At 40.2% G+C, this 12,371-nt stretch overlaps 1 protein-coding gene across 3 annotated transcripts in view; it reads right to left on the reverse strand.

The window, feature by feature from the left end:
• The window catches only part of FAM3C (FAM3 metabolism regulating signaling molecule C), a 59,558-nt gene that overhangs the window by 22,558 nt on the left and 24,629 nt on the right, over nt 1-12,371 (reverse strand). For all 3 annotated transcript variants that reach the window (XM_066262185.1, XM_066262184.1, XM_066262183.1), the window contains 3 exons: nt 10,501-10,605; nt 2,622-2,651; nt 1,872-1,995 (listed from right to left, as the gene is read on the reverse strand). In XM_066262185.1, coding sequence (XP_066118282.1) covers nt 1,872-1,995; nt 2,622-2,651; nt 10,501-10,605 — 259 coding nt within the window. The remainder of the gene's footprint in view (nt 1-1,871; nt 1,996-2,621; nt 2,652-10,500; nt 10,606-12,371) is intronic.

Here is a 12,371-nt window from a genome sequence, read left to right on the forward strand (position 1 = left end):
TCAAACTTGGGGCCTCTCTAGCCAAACAAAGACAGGAAAATGGGAACATTCTAAGTTAATAGAAAGGGTATTATTTTAAGATCTACAAACTAAAATCCAAGTGCTTTTCTATAGAATTCAGTAAAACAGAACTGTTCTAATGAGAAATCAGAAGACGGAGGACTAACAAAGGGTCATGAGCATGAGGGAAAGGAAACCAGGTGAGTCAGGACCCTGGCGATGACCTAGCTCTAGCTTTGAACTTTACAAGGAAAGTGTGATTACAAAGGGCTACAAAACCAGCCCATAGCTAATTGAAAAGGGGCGAAGATAAATATTTAACAGCTTTTCTATTAAAAAGACACATGAACCGCTGGGAGAGATGGCCCAGTTTCCTCGCCACTACCTGTAAAATGACCTTGCTCTTCATTCTTGCCATCAATGGCATATTCATTATTTCACAGGAAGTTTAAATAAGCTCATGTATCTAATTTTCTAGGCAAGAGCAGATTAAAAGCAGCCAACTCGAAGTAGGTTTTTGTGACTTCAGAGGCAGGAATTTGAACAAGCGACAGCTGACACTGAGGCAGGAGTGAAGAATCTAAGAGCTAAGAGCAGCTCGACAGAGGGACCCAGTCGGCTGAGTGGCAAGCGGCTCTGACCTACGACGGTCTGGAGTCATTATGGATCACCTCACACTTCAACAGCAGCACCCCGACAGTTAAAAGGAAAGGTGATGGCACGGCTATCCAATAGGACAGCGATTTCCAACCGGTGTGCAGCAGCAACAATTTTTAAAACATGCGCTCCCTGACTCTTCAGTCAGGGGCACTGACCTCTTTTCCCTTAGACTGTCAAATAACAAAATGACCACAACAATAGCCATCTGGCGTGAATGAATAAAAATTATACCTCCTTTTTTTTGTCATATTAGCAAAAACGAAATTTTTTGGTGTGCTGCAGAATTTTGGTAATTAGTTTATATGTGCTGTGAGATGAAGAGATTAAAGATCACTGAGCCAGGATTTAGCAGGGATGGAAATACTCATTCTCTGTGTTGTGGAGGTCAGCAGGCACGGGCCACATGTGGCTTCTGAGCACCTGAAGTGTGGCCAGTGTGACTGAGGAACTGAACTTTTTTTTTTTTTTTTGTATTTTTCTGAAGCTGGAAACGGGGAGACAGTCAGACAGACTCCCGCATGCGCCCGACCGAGATCCACCCGGCACGCCCACCAGGGGCGACGCTCTGCCCACCAGGGGGCGATGCTCTGCCCCTCCTGGGCATCGCTCTGCCGCGACCAGAGCCACTCTAGCGCCTGGGGCAGAGGCCAAGGAGCCATCCCCAGTGCCCGGGCCATCTTTGCTCCAAAGGAGCTTTGGCTGCGGGAGGGGAAGAGAGAGACAGAGAGAAAGGTGGGGGGGGGTGGAGAAGCAAATGGGCGCTTCTCCTATGTGCCCTGGCCGGGAATTGAACCCGGGTCCCCCACACGCCAGGCCGACGCTCTACCGCTGAGCCAACCGGCCAGGGCCGGAACTGAACTTTTAACCACTTTAAATGAATTAACGTTTTCCTATGACTTAAGGATCAAAATTAAATAGCTGCGTGGGTCTCTGGCTACCGTAGTGTAGATTGAGAGAATTTACTCAGGAAACCCCTCATCTCGCCACACAACTGGATCAACACTGTGTTCTTATGTCACTTGCACATATGAAATTTAGGAACTTTGAAGAATCCTTAAAGGCACGGGGGAAATAATTGTATAATGAGAACTGAAATCACTTTTCTTTAGAAAAATCATGCCTAAACCCTTTGCAAAAGATTCATTAAACTCAGGTTCAATCTGCTATAATTTTATAGCACAACGTATACTTCCAAATGGATGAACACTTACACATTGTCCTCCAGGCAGATTTTGGGTCCCACCACATTGGCTGCTCCACTTGCCATTTTAAAGGCAAAATGCTTCTCAGGGCAAGCTTTTGAGATCCCGCATTTGAACCGGGGAGGTTTTGTGGCTTTGGTAAAAATAATAATAATAATAATAATAAGGAAACAATGTTAACAGATTCTATAGTCAGTTTGTTTCAAATCTCAAACCACAAGGGAATGACATAAATCACCACGATCTACAGATCCTAAAATACACAGTAGGGTTCCTCCCCCCCAGGGGTTTCAAAGAGCCTCAAAACAAAACAAAGCAAAAAACAAAAAGCACCGAGAAAGCAAGCTAATAATTGACATATATTAATCAAATACTATGATCTTGATGAGGGTAAGTATATTTTACCTCATTTTTACGTTTACTTTTTAAATTCAGGATGGGGGTAGGTTTTGTGCAGCAAATGGATACAAACACATCACTGAATAATCTGCTCATGTGCTGCTTTTCCTCTTACTACACACTTTCTGTACTTTTAATACTGAAGCTAAAAACACTAACAAAACAAACTATGATGAGTAAATACCAAGGATATTGGGCTGCCCAATCAAAGAGCATGCTTACAACTTCAGAAAGCAATTTCTAAATCAGTTTTTGCTCACACTGAACTATCTCCATTGTTCAAATATAAGTTCTCATATGCCTAAGAAAAAAATAAAATAAAATAATCTGCCTGCAAATTATCGGGGCAAAAATACTTACAACGTGCAGCTGTGTCCAATGCTGACCTTGCTAAAAAAAAAAAAAATGTTAGAAGAATAAGGCTATTGGCAAGTATCCACTTTAAAACATATTTAGAGCTAACAGGCATATAAAAATAAAAATGTTTGAATATCGCTCAGTATATAAATAAAACGACTATCGCTTTAAAAAAAGTGAGAAAGTGACTTTAGGCTACATGATTCAGTATAAACATGTAGAAAAAATTATGTCAGGTGGTGTTTTATTGTAGCTAGAACATTTTATATTGATTTTACATTTTGATTGCATTTTTATATACTTTTAAATCCTAGTCAGAAAGTTATTTTATAAACTTACCGTTATTTTTTTTAATTTATTTTTTCAGCTTTATTGAGCTATAACTGACACTTAACATTGTACAAGTTTAAGATACACAACGTGTGGATTTGATACATTAAGAAACTGCAAAGTGATCAGCACCATAGTACTAGCTAGAATCCTTATCTCCTCATACTTACCATTTCTTTTTTGTGGTGAGAACATTTAAGATCTACTCTCTGAACAACATTCAAGTACATGATGAAGTATTAATAGCTATAAACACCATGCTGTGCATTACATCCCCACACTTGTTAATCTCACAACTGGAACAACACCTCCCCAGTTCCCCCACCTCCATCCCTGGTAACCACCGCTCTGCTGTTTCTCTGAGTTTGTTCTTTTCAGATTCCACATGTAAAGGATCTCATATGTATTTCAAAATTCCCTTTAAATGACTTATACTCGGTGATGGTTAGGGTGTTTAAAAGTTGTTGCTGCTACATAGCCCTGGCCGGTTGACTCAGTGTAGAGTGTTGGCCCGGTTTGTGGATGTCCCAGGTTTGATTCCTGGTCATGGCACACAGGAAAAGCGACCATCTGCATCTTCACCCCTTCCTCCCCCCCCTTTCTTTCCCATAGCTATGGATCAATTGATTCAAGTGCACTGGCCCCGCTGAGGATGGCTCTGTGTAGCCTCTGTCTCAAGCACTAAAAATAGCTCAGTTGGGAGAATGGCCCCAGATGACAGAGCACTGGCACCTGACAGGGTTGCCAGGTGGATCCTGGTCCGGGCACATGCGGGAGTCTATTTCCCCTTCTCTCACTTGGAAAAACAGAAAAGTTGTCGCTGCAGTATGATGTCATGTACATTTACAAATAAAGCTCTGAGTATATACACATCCGCCTATATTAGTCATGAGGCTAGGACATTGCAGCGGCGGAGGGGGGCGGGGAGGAGAACACAAGAGGGATGGTGGTGGTGGAGAGCTTTAATCTAAAATAGAAATATATTAGGTATAATAAAAAAATTTAAGGTTTTTTTTTTATTATACCTAAGCTTTTTATAATTTATCAGTTCAAGGAAGCCAGAATCTTCTGATCCAATCTTAACCTGAATTCAGCAGATCCCAGCCTGACCATCCATGCTCAGGGCTTTTCTAAAAGCTCTGCCATCTGCTCCCAGCCCAGGAACTACATTCGGATCAGCACAGCCCTGCGGACAGCTGTTTCCTGATCTGGCTAATGAGTATGCAGTGTCATCAGTGTTTGCCAGCTGTCTGACTATAAGTAGTTACTTAGTTTTTACTTCTGTACTATCTTCGATAATTGTCAGTTTCCTGTATGTAAATCCAGTACTCAAACTAGAGAACAGAAAGTTAAAGCTGAACAGTAATATGTACATGTTTAAAAAGAGAAAAATGGCCAAGTAAATGAAGGCTTGCAAACTCTATGGGACACTCAGAATATTATGCATCACTGAAGTCATGGAGGCGTGCAGCAACACGGGAAAAGCCGAGTGCATTTGGAAGAAAGAAGTAAGCAAACTGTGTCAAAAATATCCATGGATAAAAACAAAGACTGAAGAAAACAAACAAAAAAATGATCACTTAGTAAATTAGGGGGCTGGATTTACTGGGGCTTGTTCTTTCAATTTCATTAATTATGTCATTTTTTTTCTTAATTATGCCATAAGTGTGAGGAAAGAATAATTATAGAGACCAATTGGTCCAGTGCTCTCACTGTTGTAAACAAGAAAGCCTAGAGTTATTAGTGATGAACAGCATGAGAACTAGAAATTCTCAATTTTACTTAGTCCTGAGCGAACATGTATATCATCAGCCTCTGGTTTTAAGATGCTTTCAGGAGAATGTTGTTCAAATCAGGAGTTCTGGTACACCTAATGTATGGAAACCAGATAAGAGGAGACAGTGGGATTGGAACAGGGGTAGGAATATAACACAGCTTCTTCAAGTATGCTGGCCCGTCTATCAGTACTTCTGCATATATTATTGATCTGAGCATCATCCCTGCTTTAAAGAGAAAGACTAGGAACAGAAGAGGTGTGCTGATTTGATTTGTTCTATGCCACAATTAGTAATTGGCTGAGCTAGCTTCCAAATCCCTATATCATTCTAGTGCCCAAACCCATGTTGCACCACGCCCAGGAACAGGTGTCTGAACTCTAATGATCACGTGTACAAACACTGCTAGTCCTGCCAGGAACAGAAGCCAGGATATAGTTTTCAAACCAAGTCTTCTGTCGCCTGGAGAACAGTCTGTAGAGGGTTCATGGAGTCCACAGGATGCTGCTGAAGGAATCCAGGTAGAAAAGGGTAGCAACCTGAACAAAGGTAGTGAAGGTGGGCTGGAAAGGAACAGGCAGGTTCGGAACAACTAAGGAAGCAACACTGACCAGACCTGGGAATAGACCAGAAGCAGGAGTGGCAGAAAGGGAGGAATCAAGTTTGTCTCTCAGACATTTGTCATTGGAGACATTCATTTTTCCATTCATATGAGCCAGTGGGGGTGGGGGACACCATGTCTGCACTCAGGATGTTTATATTCCAGTGAGCAGATGGGAGAAGGAATGGTGATGAGTTCTATGTTGGACTTAAATTTTAAGACATTTAGAGAAGATCCAAGTGGCAAAGTTTGGAGGCCAGCAGTAAATGAGACGTGGGATACAAGTATAAACTAGAAAATTACCCAATTGTTGGGTGGGGCTACCCAAAGAGAGAATCTAAAGTAGTGAAGAAAGAATCTTAGAGATGCCAATATTCATACCTAATGCTCAGAGGAAGAGACTGGCTGAAGATAGGGAAACCAGGGATGAGCCTCTATAATGGTCAAACTAGTTTGCTTAAAAACTGTAAAAACAGTAAATGCTACCACAAAAAATTTATCCTGGTGGGTAGTTCAGTTGGTTAGAGCGCTGTCCTGATACACAAGGTTGTGGGTTTGATCTTCAGTGAGGGCACATACAAGAACCAACCACTAAATGCATAAAGAAGTGGAAAAGCAAACCTATGTTTCTCTTTTTCTTTCTCTCTCTCTACCCCCTCTTCTGTCTCTCTAAAGTAAATAAACATTAGATTTTTTTTTAACTGGGAAAAAAATGTTCAATTTTGGGAAAAGCAGTTTCTTAATCATCAGGCTTTTAAGTAAGTATACTGTTCACAAAAGTTAGGGGATAGTTCAAAATGAGTATGAAGCTATGAAACATCCCCTGAGTTCTGTGAGCAGTATAACATCACCTCTATTTAATCTGTGCATAAGGGGAGATGTTTCAAGGTAAAGAAACTTGTGAAAGGCATTTCTTTCCAGTTGAAAACCAATTTTTATTTTATATTCATCAAAACTGAAAGCCTTCTCCTAGGCCTGCAATTCTGAGAATTTTAACACTTGGAGGCCAAACGGGCAATTTTTCATAAATAAAAGAAGATATTTTCCATATGCAGCACATGGGCACAGCACACAAACACAAAATCCTGACTTTTTTGCAACTTTTATTCCTCAAACTACCTTGATAGCTTTAAATCTTTATTTCTTTAAGACGTACAACTTTTCACTTCAAGGAACAATAATAATAAACATTTCTGATTTGGTTTTATCAATGAAATGTCTTCAAACAGTCAGACTAAAGAAAATAGAATTATTTTATACTTTGGTTTTTAGTAACGTGAAGTAATTTTTGTATACATTATTTCAATGGGTTAAGTCTGAAAAGGTAAAAATAAATGAGCTCACAGAGCACTGTACTTGTAGCAATATGCAAAAATGATCTCTGGACTATGTTCATTACATTCACTAGATGTTAAATATCCACGCTGAAAACTAACCCTATGTTAAATCACAATTCTAAAAATGGTAGACTGTGTCAATGTTGATGTCCTGTCTGTGACACAGATTGTGTGTGTGTGTGTGTGTGTGTGAGAGAGAGACACTGCACATAGTTTTGTAAGATGTTAGTGAAAAACCGAGCAAAGGGATATAAGACCTCTGTGTATTATTTCTTACAAATGCATGTGAATCTACAAAATAAAAAGTTGTGTTAAAAATTGTTTTTTAAAATCACAATTAATCTACTTTGGTAATTTCAACTAATAATTGTGAGTAAAAATTTTCATTCTTTCTTTGTAGATATAAGTCTGTTTTATTTTTCTACAACAGTATTATATAATCAACCTGAATTTAAATTTATAGAAACTATCAAGTTATTACATCAAGAAGATTTAAAAAATGGAAATATTCACCACCAAAAAACTCTAGTTACTATGAGGTCGGTGGGCAATGGGGGAACTTTGGCTGGAACCGCCCACACCCATGTGTGCCAAAAGAAACTTCCCAGGAGCCCTTTGAAAAAGAACGACTTGTCAGTCAGCCAATGAAATTTTGCCAAGTCATATCAACTGGACCACCCTAACAACCCTATAAATTACTCCCATGCGGATCCCCCCGTGACTTCTCTAGCCCCCGTTTTGCGGACCAGAGAACCTCGTCGGGGAAGCACTGTACTAAATAAAGCTTTTGCTGTTCCAACTTGGTGGCTACGCCCTTCCTTCTTCGTTGGTGGGGAAAATACCTTACAGTTACTAGATTTATTGGGGTGATCATAAGTTATATAAATGTCTAATCATGATGTTGTACACTTGAAACTAATATAATATTGCATGTCAACGGTAATTAAAAATGTAATTAAAAGAAAAGAAATATAGTTAGTCTCATGGCCCCCTAACTTAGTGATTATAGAAACAATCCTCATGTCCAGTTTAACTTGTTACCTTTTGGTAAATTAAGTTATATGCTAAAAAAAAAAAGCAACGATAACCATATCTCCATCTTTGTTCAGTTATTCTAAAATGAGAAGTAAAATATACCCATACAAATTAAATTTTCACCAATTCAATAGACTGGAATCCAATAAGGTTTTGTGGATACAACTTATGTTATGACAACAAAATTAACCATCTGCCCTAAGAATGCCTAAATCAAACAGCTAAAACTCACATTACAGAACCTTGGAGGTTCCCAACATTAGGAAAAATCAAAGTGAAAACTAAAAGAAATAACTATCGCAGTTAAAGTAGCCCAGCATTTGCTCATGGCTGATGACCAGCAGCTTTTTAACTAATAGGGTTTTAAATGCATCCCACTTTGGGAATACTCTCTTTTCCATGTATAAATCCTAATCCTCAACACCTACATTCATTTCCCATTCAATCAGCATTTGTTATTCATGGGGCCAGCACTAGACATTGGATGAGGCATGAAGATATTACTGCCCTCAGGACCGATTCTCTGGGAAAGGAAGACAGAACCATGAAAAAGGATAAAAGAAATAAAACTATAATGGGAAGCAGAATAAAATCAGTGTCCAATTGCGATATAACTCCTATGCATGAGAATAAACAGGAGCAATACCTTCTAATAGGAAAGAGGGAGGTTCAAGTACAGTATCTCTCATGAAGGGGCATTTATACAGTTTTAAAAAAAATTGGAAAGGATTAACAGATGAAGGGGAGATGAGAAAGATGCACAGGGTGAGGAGCCAGCATGAGCAAAGGCCAAGGAAAGAAAGGACAGGAACTGTGTCCCCACATAATGTGCAGATGGGCGCAGAGTGGGTGAGGCTCGGTAGGGTGGGCAGGGTGGAGAACAGGTGAGAAGCAGAACAGGTGGGGGCTGAGTCCATCCTGAGCAGGGCGTGTAGATTTCACTCTCTGGTAACCGGAAGTACCAAAGGTTAATGAGCTTTAGCAACTCTGGCAGTGGTGAGATAGGCAGATATCAAAAGAGGAAAACAGCGAGATCCCTGTGACATTTACATCAAGGGTCCAGACTAGAAATGAAGATCCGAACTAGGGCCATCAGGGGCTCATCCAGCCTCTCCTCTGAAAAGAGTGGTCCTGTACCCTGAGGTTTGATTTGAGCCAATGGCCCCATTGCCTCACTTCTCTCAAGGACCCTGCTGTTCTGGTCTGCTCAGTCTCTTCCCACTGATTTGTCATTCACTGAATCTTTGTCCATGACCTCTAGGCAAGTGGAAGTCTCCCCATTATTCTGAAAAAGAAAAAATGTTCAACTCACTCCTGCCTCAAACCACCATCCCATATTCTTCTTCCTTAACCATCCGTCTTTCTTAGAAGAATGAGCTGTACATACTGTTCCCATAGCAACACTGAGCAAGTCCTCAGTGCCTTCAGTTTCTTGCTGCCATTCAACCGAAAGCAGTTGCCAGGCCAGGCCTCTGTCGTAACAGAGACGCTGTATGTGGTCACAGAAGTCAGTCAGCTCTCACTCTACTGTGTAGGAACAGCTCTATGCTGGGTCCTGGGCACTTCTCAGATGGGGGCTGAGCAACAGATGACTCAGAATACCCAGCACATTAAAAGGAATGATGGAAAGGGAAGAGTCTGTAACTCGGTAGGATGGAAACCTGTGAAAAGAGGACCTGAAGGAGTATGACTGACTGCACTTGAACTATTTGAAAGGTCATCAATGCGGAAGAGAACTTGAGCAGGTAGAAACAGGTGAACGGTTATTACCCGGGTATACAAAAGGCAGACTTCAGTGCAATACAAGGAAGTACACTTAAATACTCATTGTCAGAAAGTCCCCTAAAAATGTTATACAGATATGGAGGACTACACGCCCAAACTGTCTAAAGCCCCGGTACTCCGAATGTGGTCCATGGGCAGGAACCTCAGCATCGCCTGGGAGCTTGTTAGAAATGCAGATTCCCAGACTCCGTCCAGACAATGAGTCAGAATCTGCAGTCACCAAGATTCCCTGGAAATTCCTTTGACAGTGACATTTGAGAAGCACTGGCTTAAGGGAGTCTTGAAACTGGATGTAAAAGTGAATTACGTCTTGTGGTAACTCACTGAAAACAAAATTCACCATTCCAGAGGTCTGTCCGTTGTTACATCCCCTTTCTGCCTATTTGGTCAAAATACAGTTAACCGATTTCACAGCCTCTCGGTTTTTTATACCTCAAACAACAGCCAAGCTTATGCAACCTTTTCAAATGCTAATTTGTTTAATTAATGTAAATATTTTGTTAAAAACAGAATTAAGAATTAAGGTAGCTTTCAAAGGTGTGCTTACAATATAGCATTAAACAAACTGGTGAAGAGAAAAGTGTTGCAGAAGGACAATAAGGGTAGAAAAAAGCAAAATGGATTTCTATGGTTGGTACTTAAAATGCATTATCATGATTCCTAACTATTTTTTAATTGAGGACTAAGTTTGGTTCCAAGTTTTCTATCAGCCAACTCAAACAGAGTGACACCTTCTAGAATGCACATTTTGAATGTCATGATTAATGACCCTAAGCTTGTATAACATAGACCCCATTAAATACACTCAAAGTGTTGAATGGAAGATTTATGCTTTATACTGAATTAATTTCAAGACTTTCTATTATGTATCTTAAAATATTCTAATAAATCACGCTTACTGGTATAATTACATTTCCTTTTCTAGTCAGACTACACAGCAGTGACTTAACGTTGAAAAGTGGTAAAGAGACAATCACATCAAAAACAAGATTAAGAAAGGGGGAAAAAAAATAACTTACCAAATAGGTTTCCTAAACTTGCATCCATTTTTATTTCAAATACTTGAGAAATAACATAAAACGTCAGTAAGAACACGGCCACTGCTAGCACCAGCTTTGCAGCACCTAGACAAAGGGCAGAGTTGAGCGGATGAGCCCACAGGACTTCTACTGTAGAACACTGAACTGGAAAGGGTAACTTTATAAAAAAAAGTTTTAAGACCAATACATTTTTTACTTTTTATCTATTGAGCTTAATTTTACTTGAGTTTCAACAAAAACTGTATCAAATATCCATCCAGATAAAGGATTTTCCTATCAAAGAATTATCAGATTGGCTAGGAATCTAAATAAAGAACTGATTGAGTCATCTGCTTAATTTTGCAGAACTATGACCTTCCATCAACTGCTGGCTGACCACACAAAAGTGTCGTAGCCAACAGAAGACTGCCACCAAGTATGCTGGATGACCCAATTCCTTATCCTTTTCGAAAATAAAAGGCAGTAACACCATACAGGCATGATGCCAGGGCCCTGGAAGGTCTGGGGGTATGAAGGCAGCAGAGCAAGATGTCCACTAAGTGGGTGTCACCAACCAGCCTATCTCTCGGGGACACTGAGTGCTCCTGGGACGGTAACAAAATGTATTCCTTCTCAGAGTTGATATCTAGAGACAGGCCCTCGCCACTCCTGGATGTCATCTGGCCCCTAACACATACGATTCCCGATGTGGTTACATGGTCAGCTCTATGAAGACAGACTCTTAGTTCAGTTCTTCATACCTTTGTATCTTTAACCATTTCTGAGTGCCTTACAATTAGGTAGCACTACTATTAACTAATTAACTGCTTAAGATGAATCATCATTTGTCCTTTTTTTCTCCAAAGCTAAGTAAATCTAGGAAAGAAAAAGAAAACGTGCAAGAGGGGAGAGAATATGGAAAGTGACCAGAAAAGAAATGGAAAGTGACAGGGAAGAAATATGTCCTCTCCCCCTTAGGATCTCAGAGCCATCGCATTATTCAGGTACAATATGAGTGTTTGTCCACTCTCCATTACCCTCCCTTTCCAAAAGTCTAATTTATTCTGATGTAAAAGAGGTACAAGTCATCCCTCGCCTGATCGCGGTTCACTTTTCGCAGTCTCACTGTATTGTGGATTTTTTAATTGTACATATCCAATTTTGTATCACGGATTTTTCACTATATCATGGGATTTTGCGGTATATAGGTATTTTTCTTTCTTTATTATTTTAATTACTTTTGTGGTAAAATAAGCAAAATAAGTGTGGGAAAGGTTTATAAGACTGTGGGGAGGGTTTATAAAGCCTTAAAATATATATAAATAATAAAATAAATATAAGGTTGCTACTTTGCGGGTTTTCACTTATCACAGGGGGTTCTGGAATATAACTCCCCACATAGACGAGGGACCACTGTGTCAGGGTCATTAGTTATCTCATTCTCCTTAAGGAAACAAATGTCCAGAGGTGAGGCAACTGCCCAAAATTAGAGATAATTCAGTGGACCAGCACAAGGACCAGAACTCAGGGATCCTGACACAGCTCTGTGCCTTTGTCCAGTACTCTACCACCAAATTACTATATTCTCTTGAGAATCTACTGAATGTCAACTTATTAGGCAAGGAAGAGTAAAAAAGCACTATGCTCCTCCTATTTTCATAAACCTAAAGACATCAGGACTACTTCGATTAGGAGAAGGGGGCCCTGGCCAGGCGGCCCAGTGGATAGAGTCATCCTGGGACAGGGAGGTCGCAGGTTCTATTCCTGGCCAGGGCATGTACATGAAGCAATCAATGAGTGCACAACTAAGTGGAACAACCAAGGGCCAGTGAGTTGATGCTTTTCTCTCTCTCTGCCTCCCCCCTCCCTTC

Source organism: Saccopteryx bilineata, chromosome 2 (assembly GCF_036850765.1).
Source record: "Saccopteryx bilineata isolate mSacBil1 chromosome 2, mSacBil1_pri_phased_curated, whole genome shotgun sequence".
NCBI lineage: Eukaryota > Metazoa > Chordata > Mammalia > Chiroptera > Emballonuridae > Saccopteryx > Saccopteryx bilineata.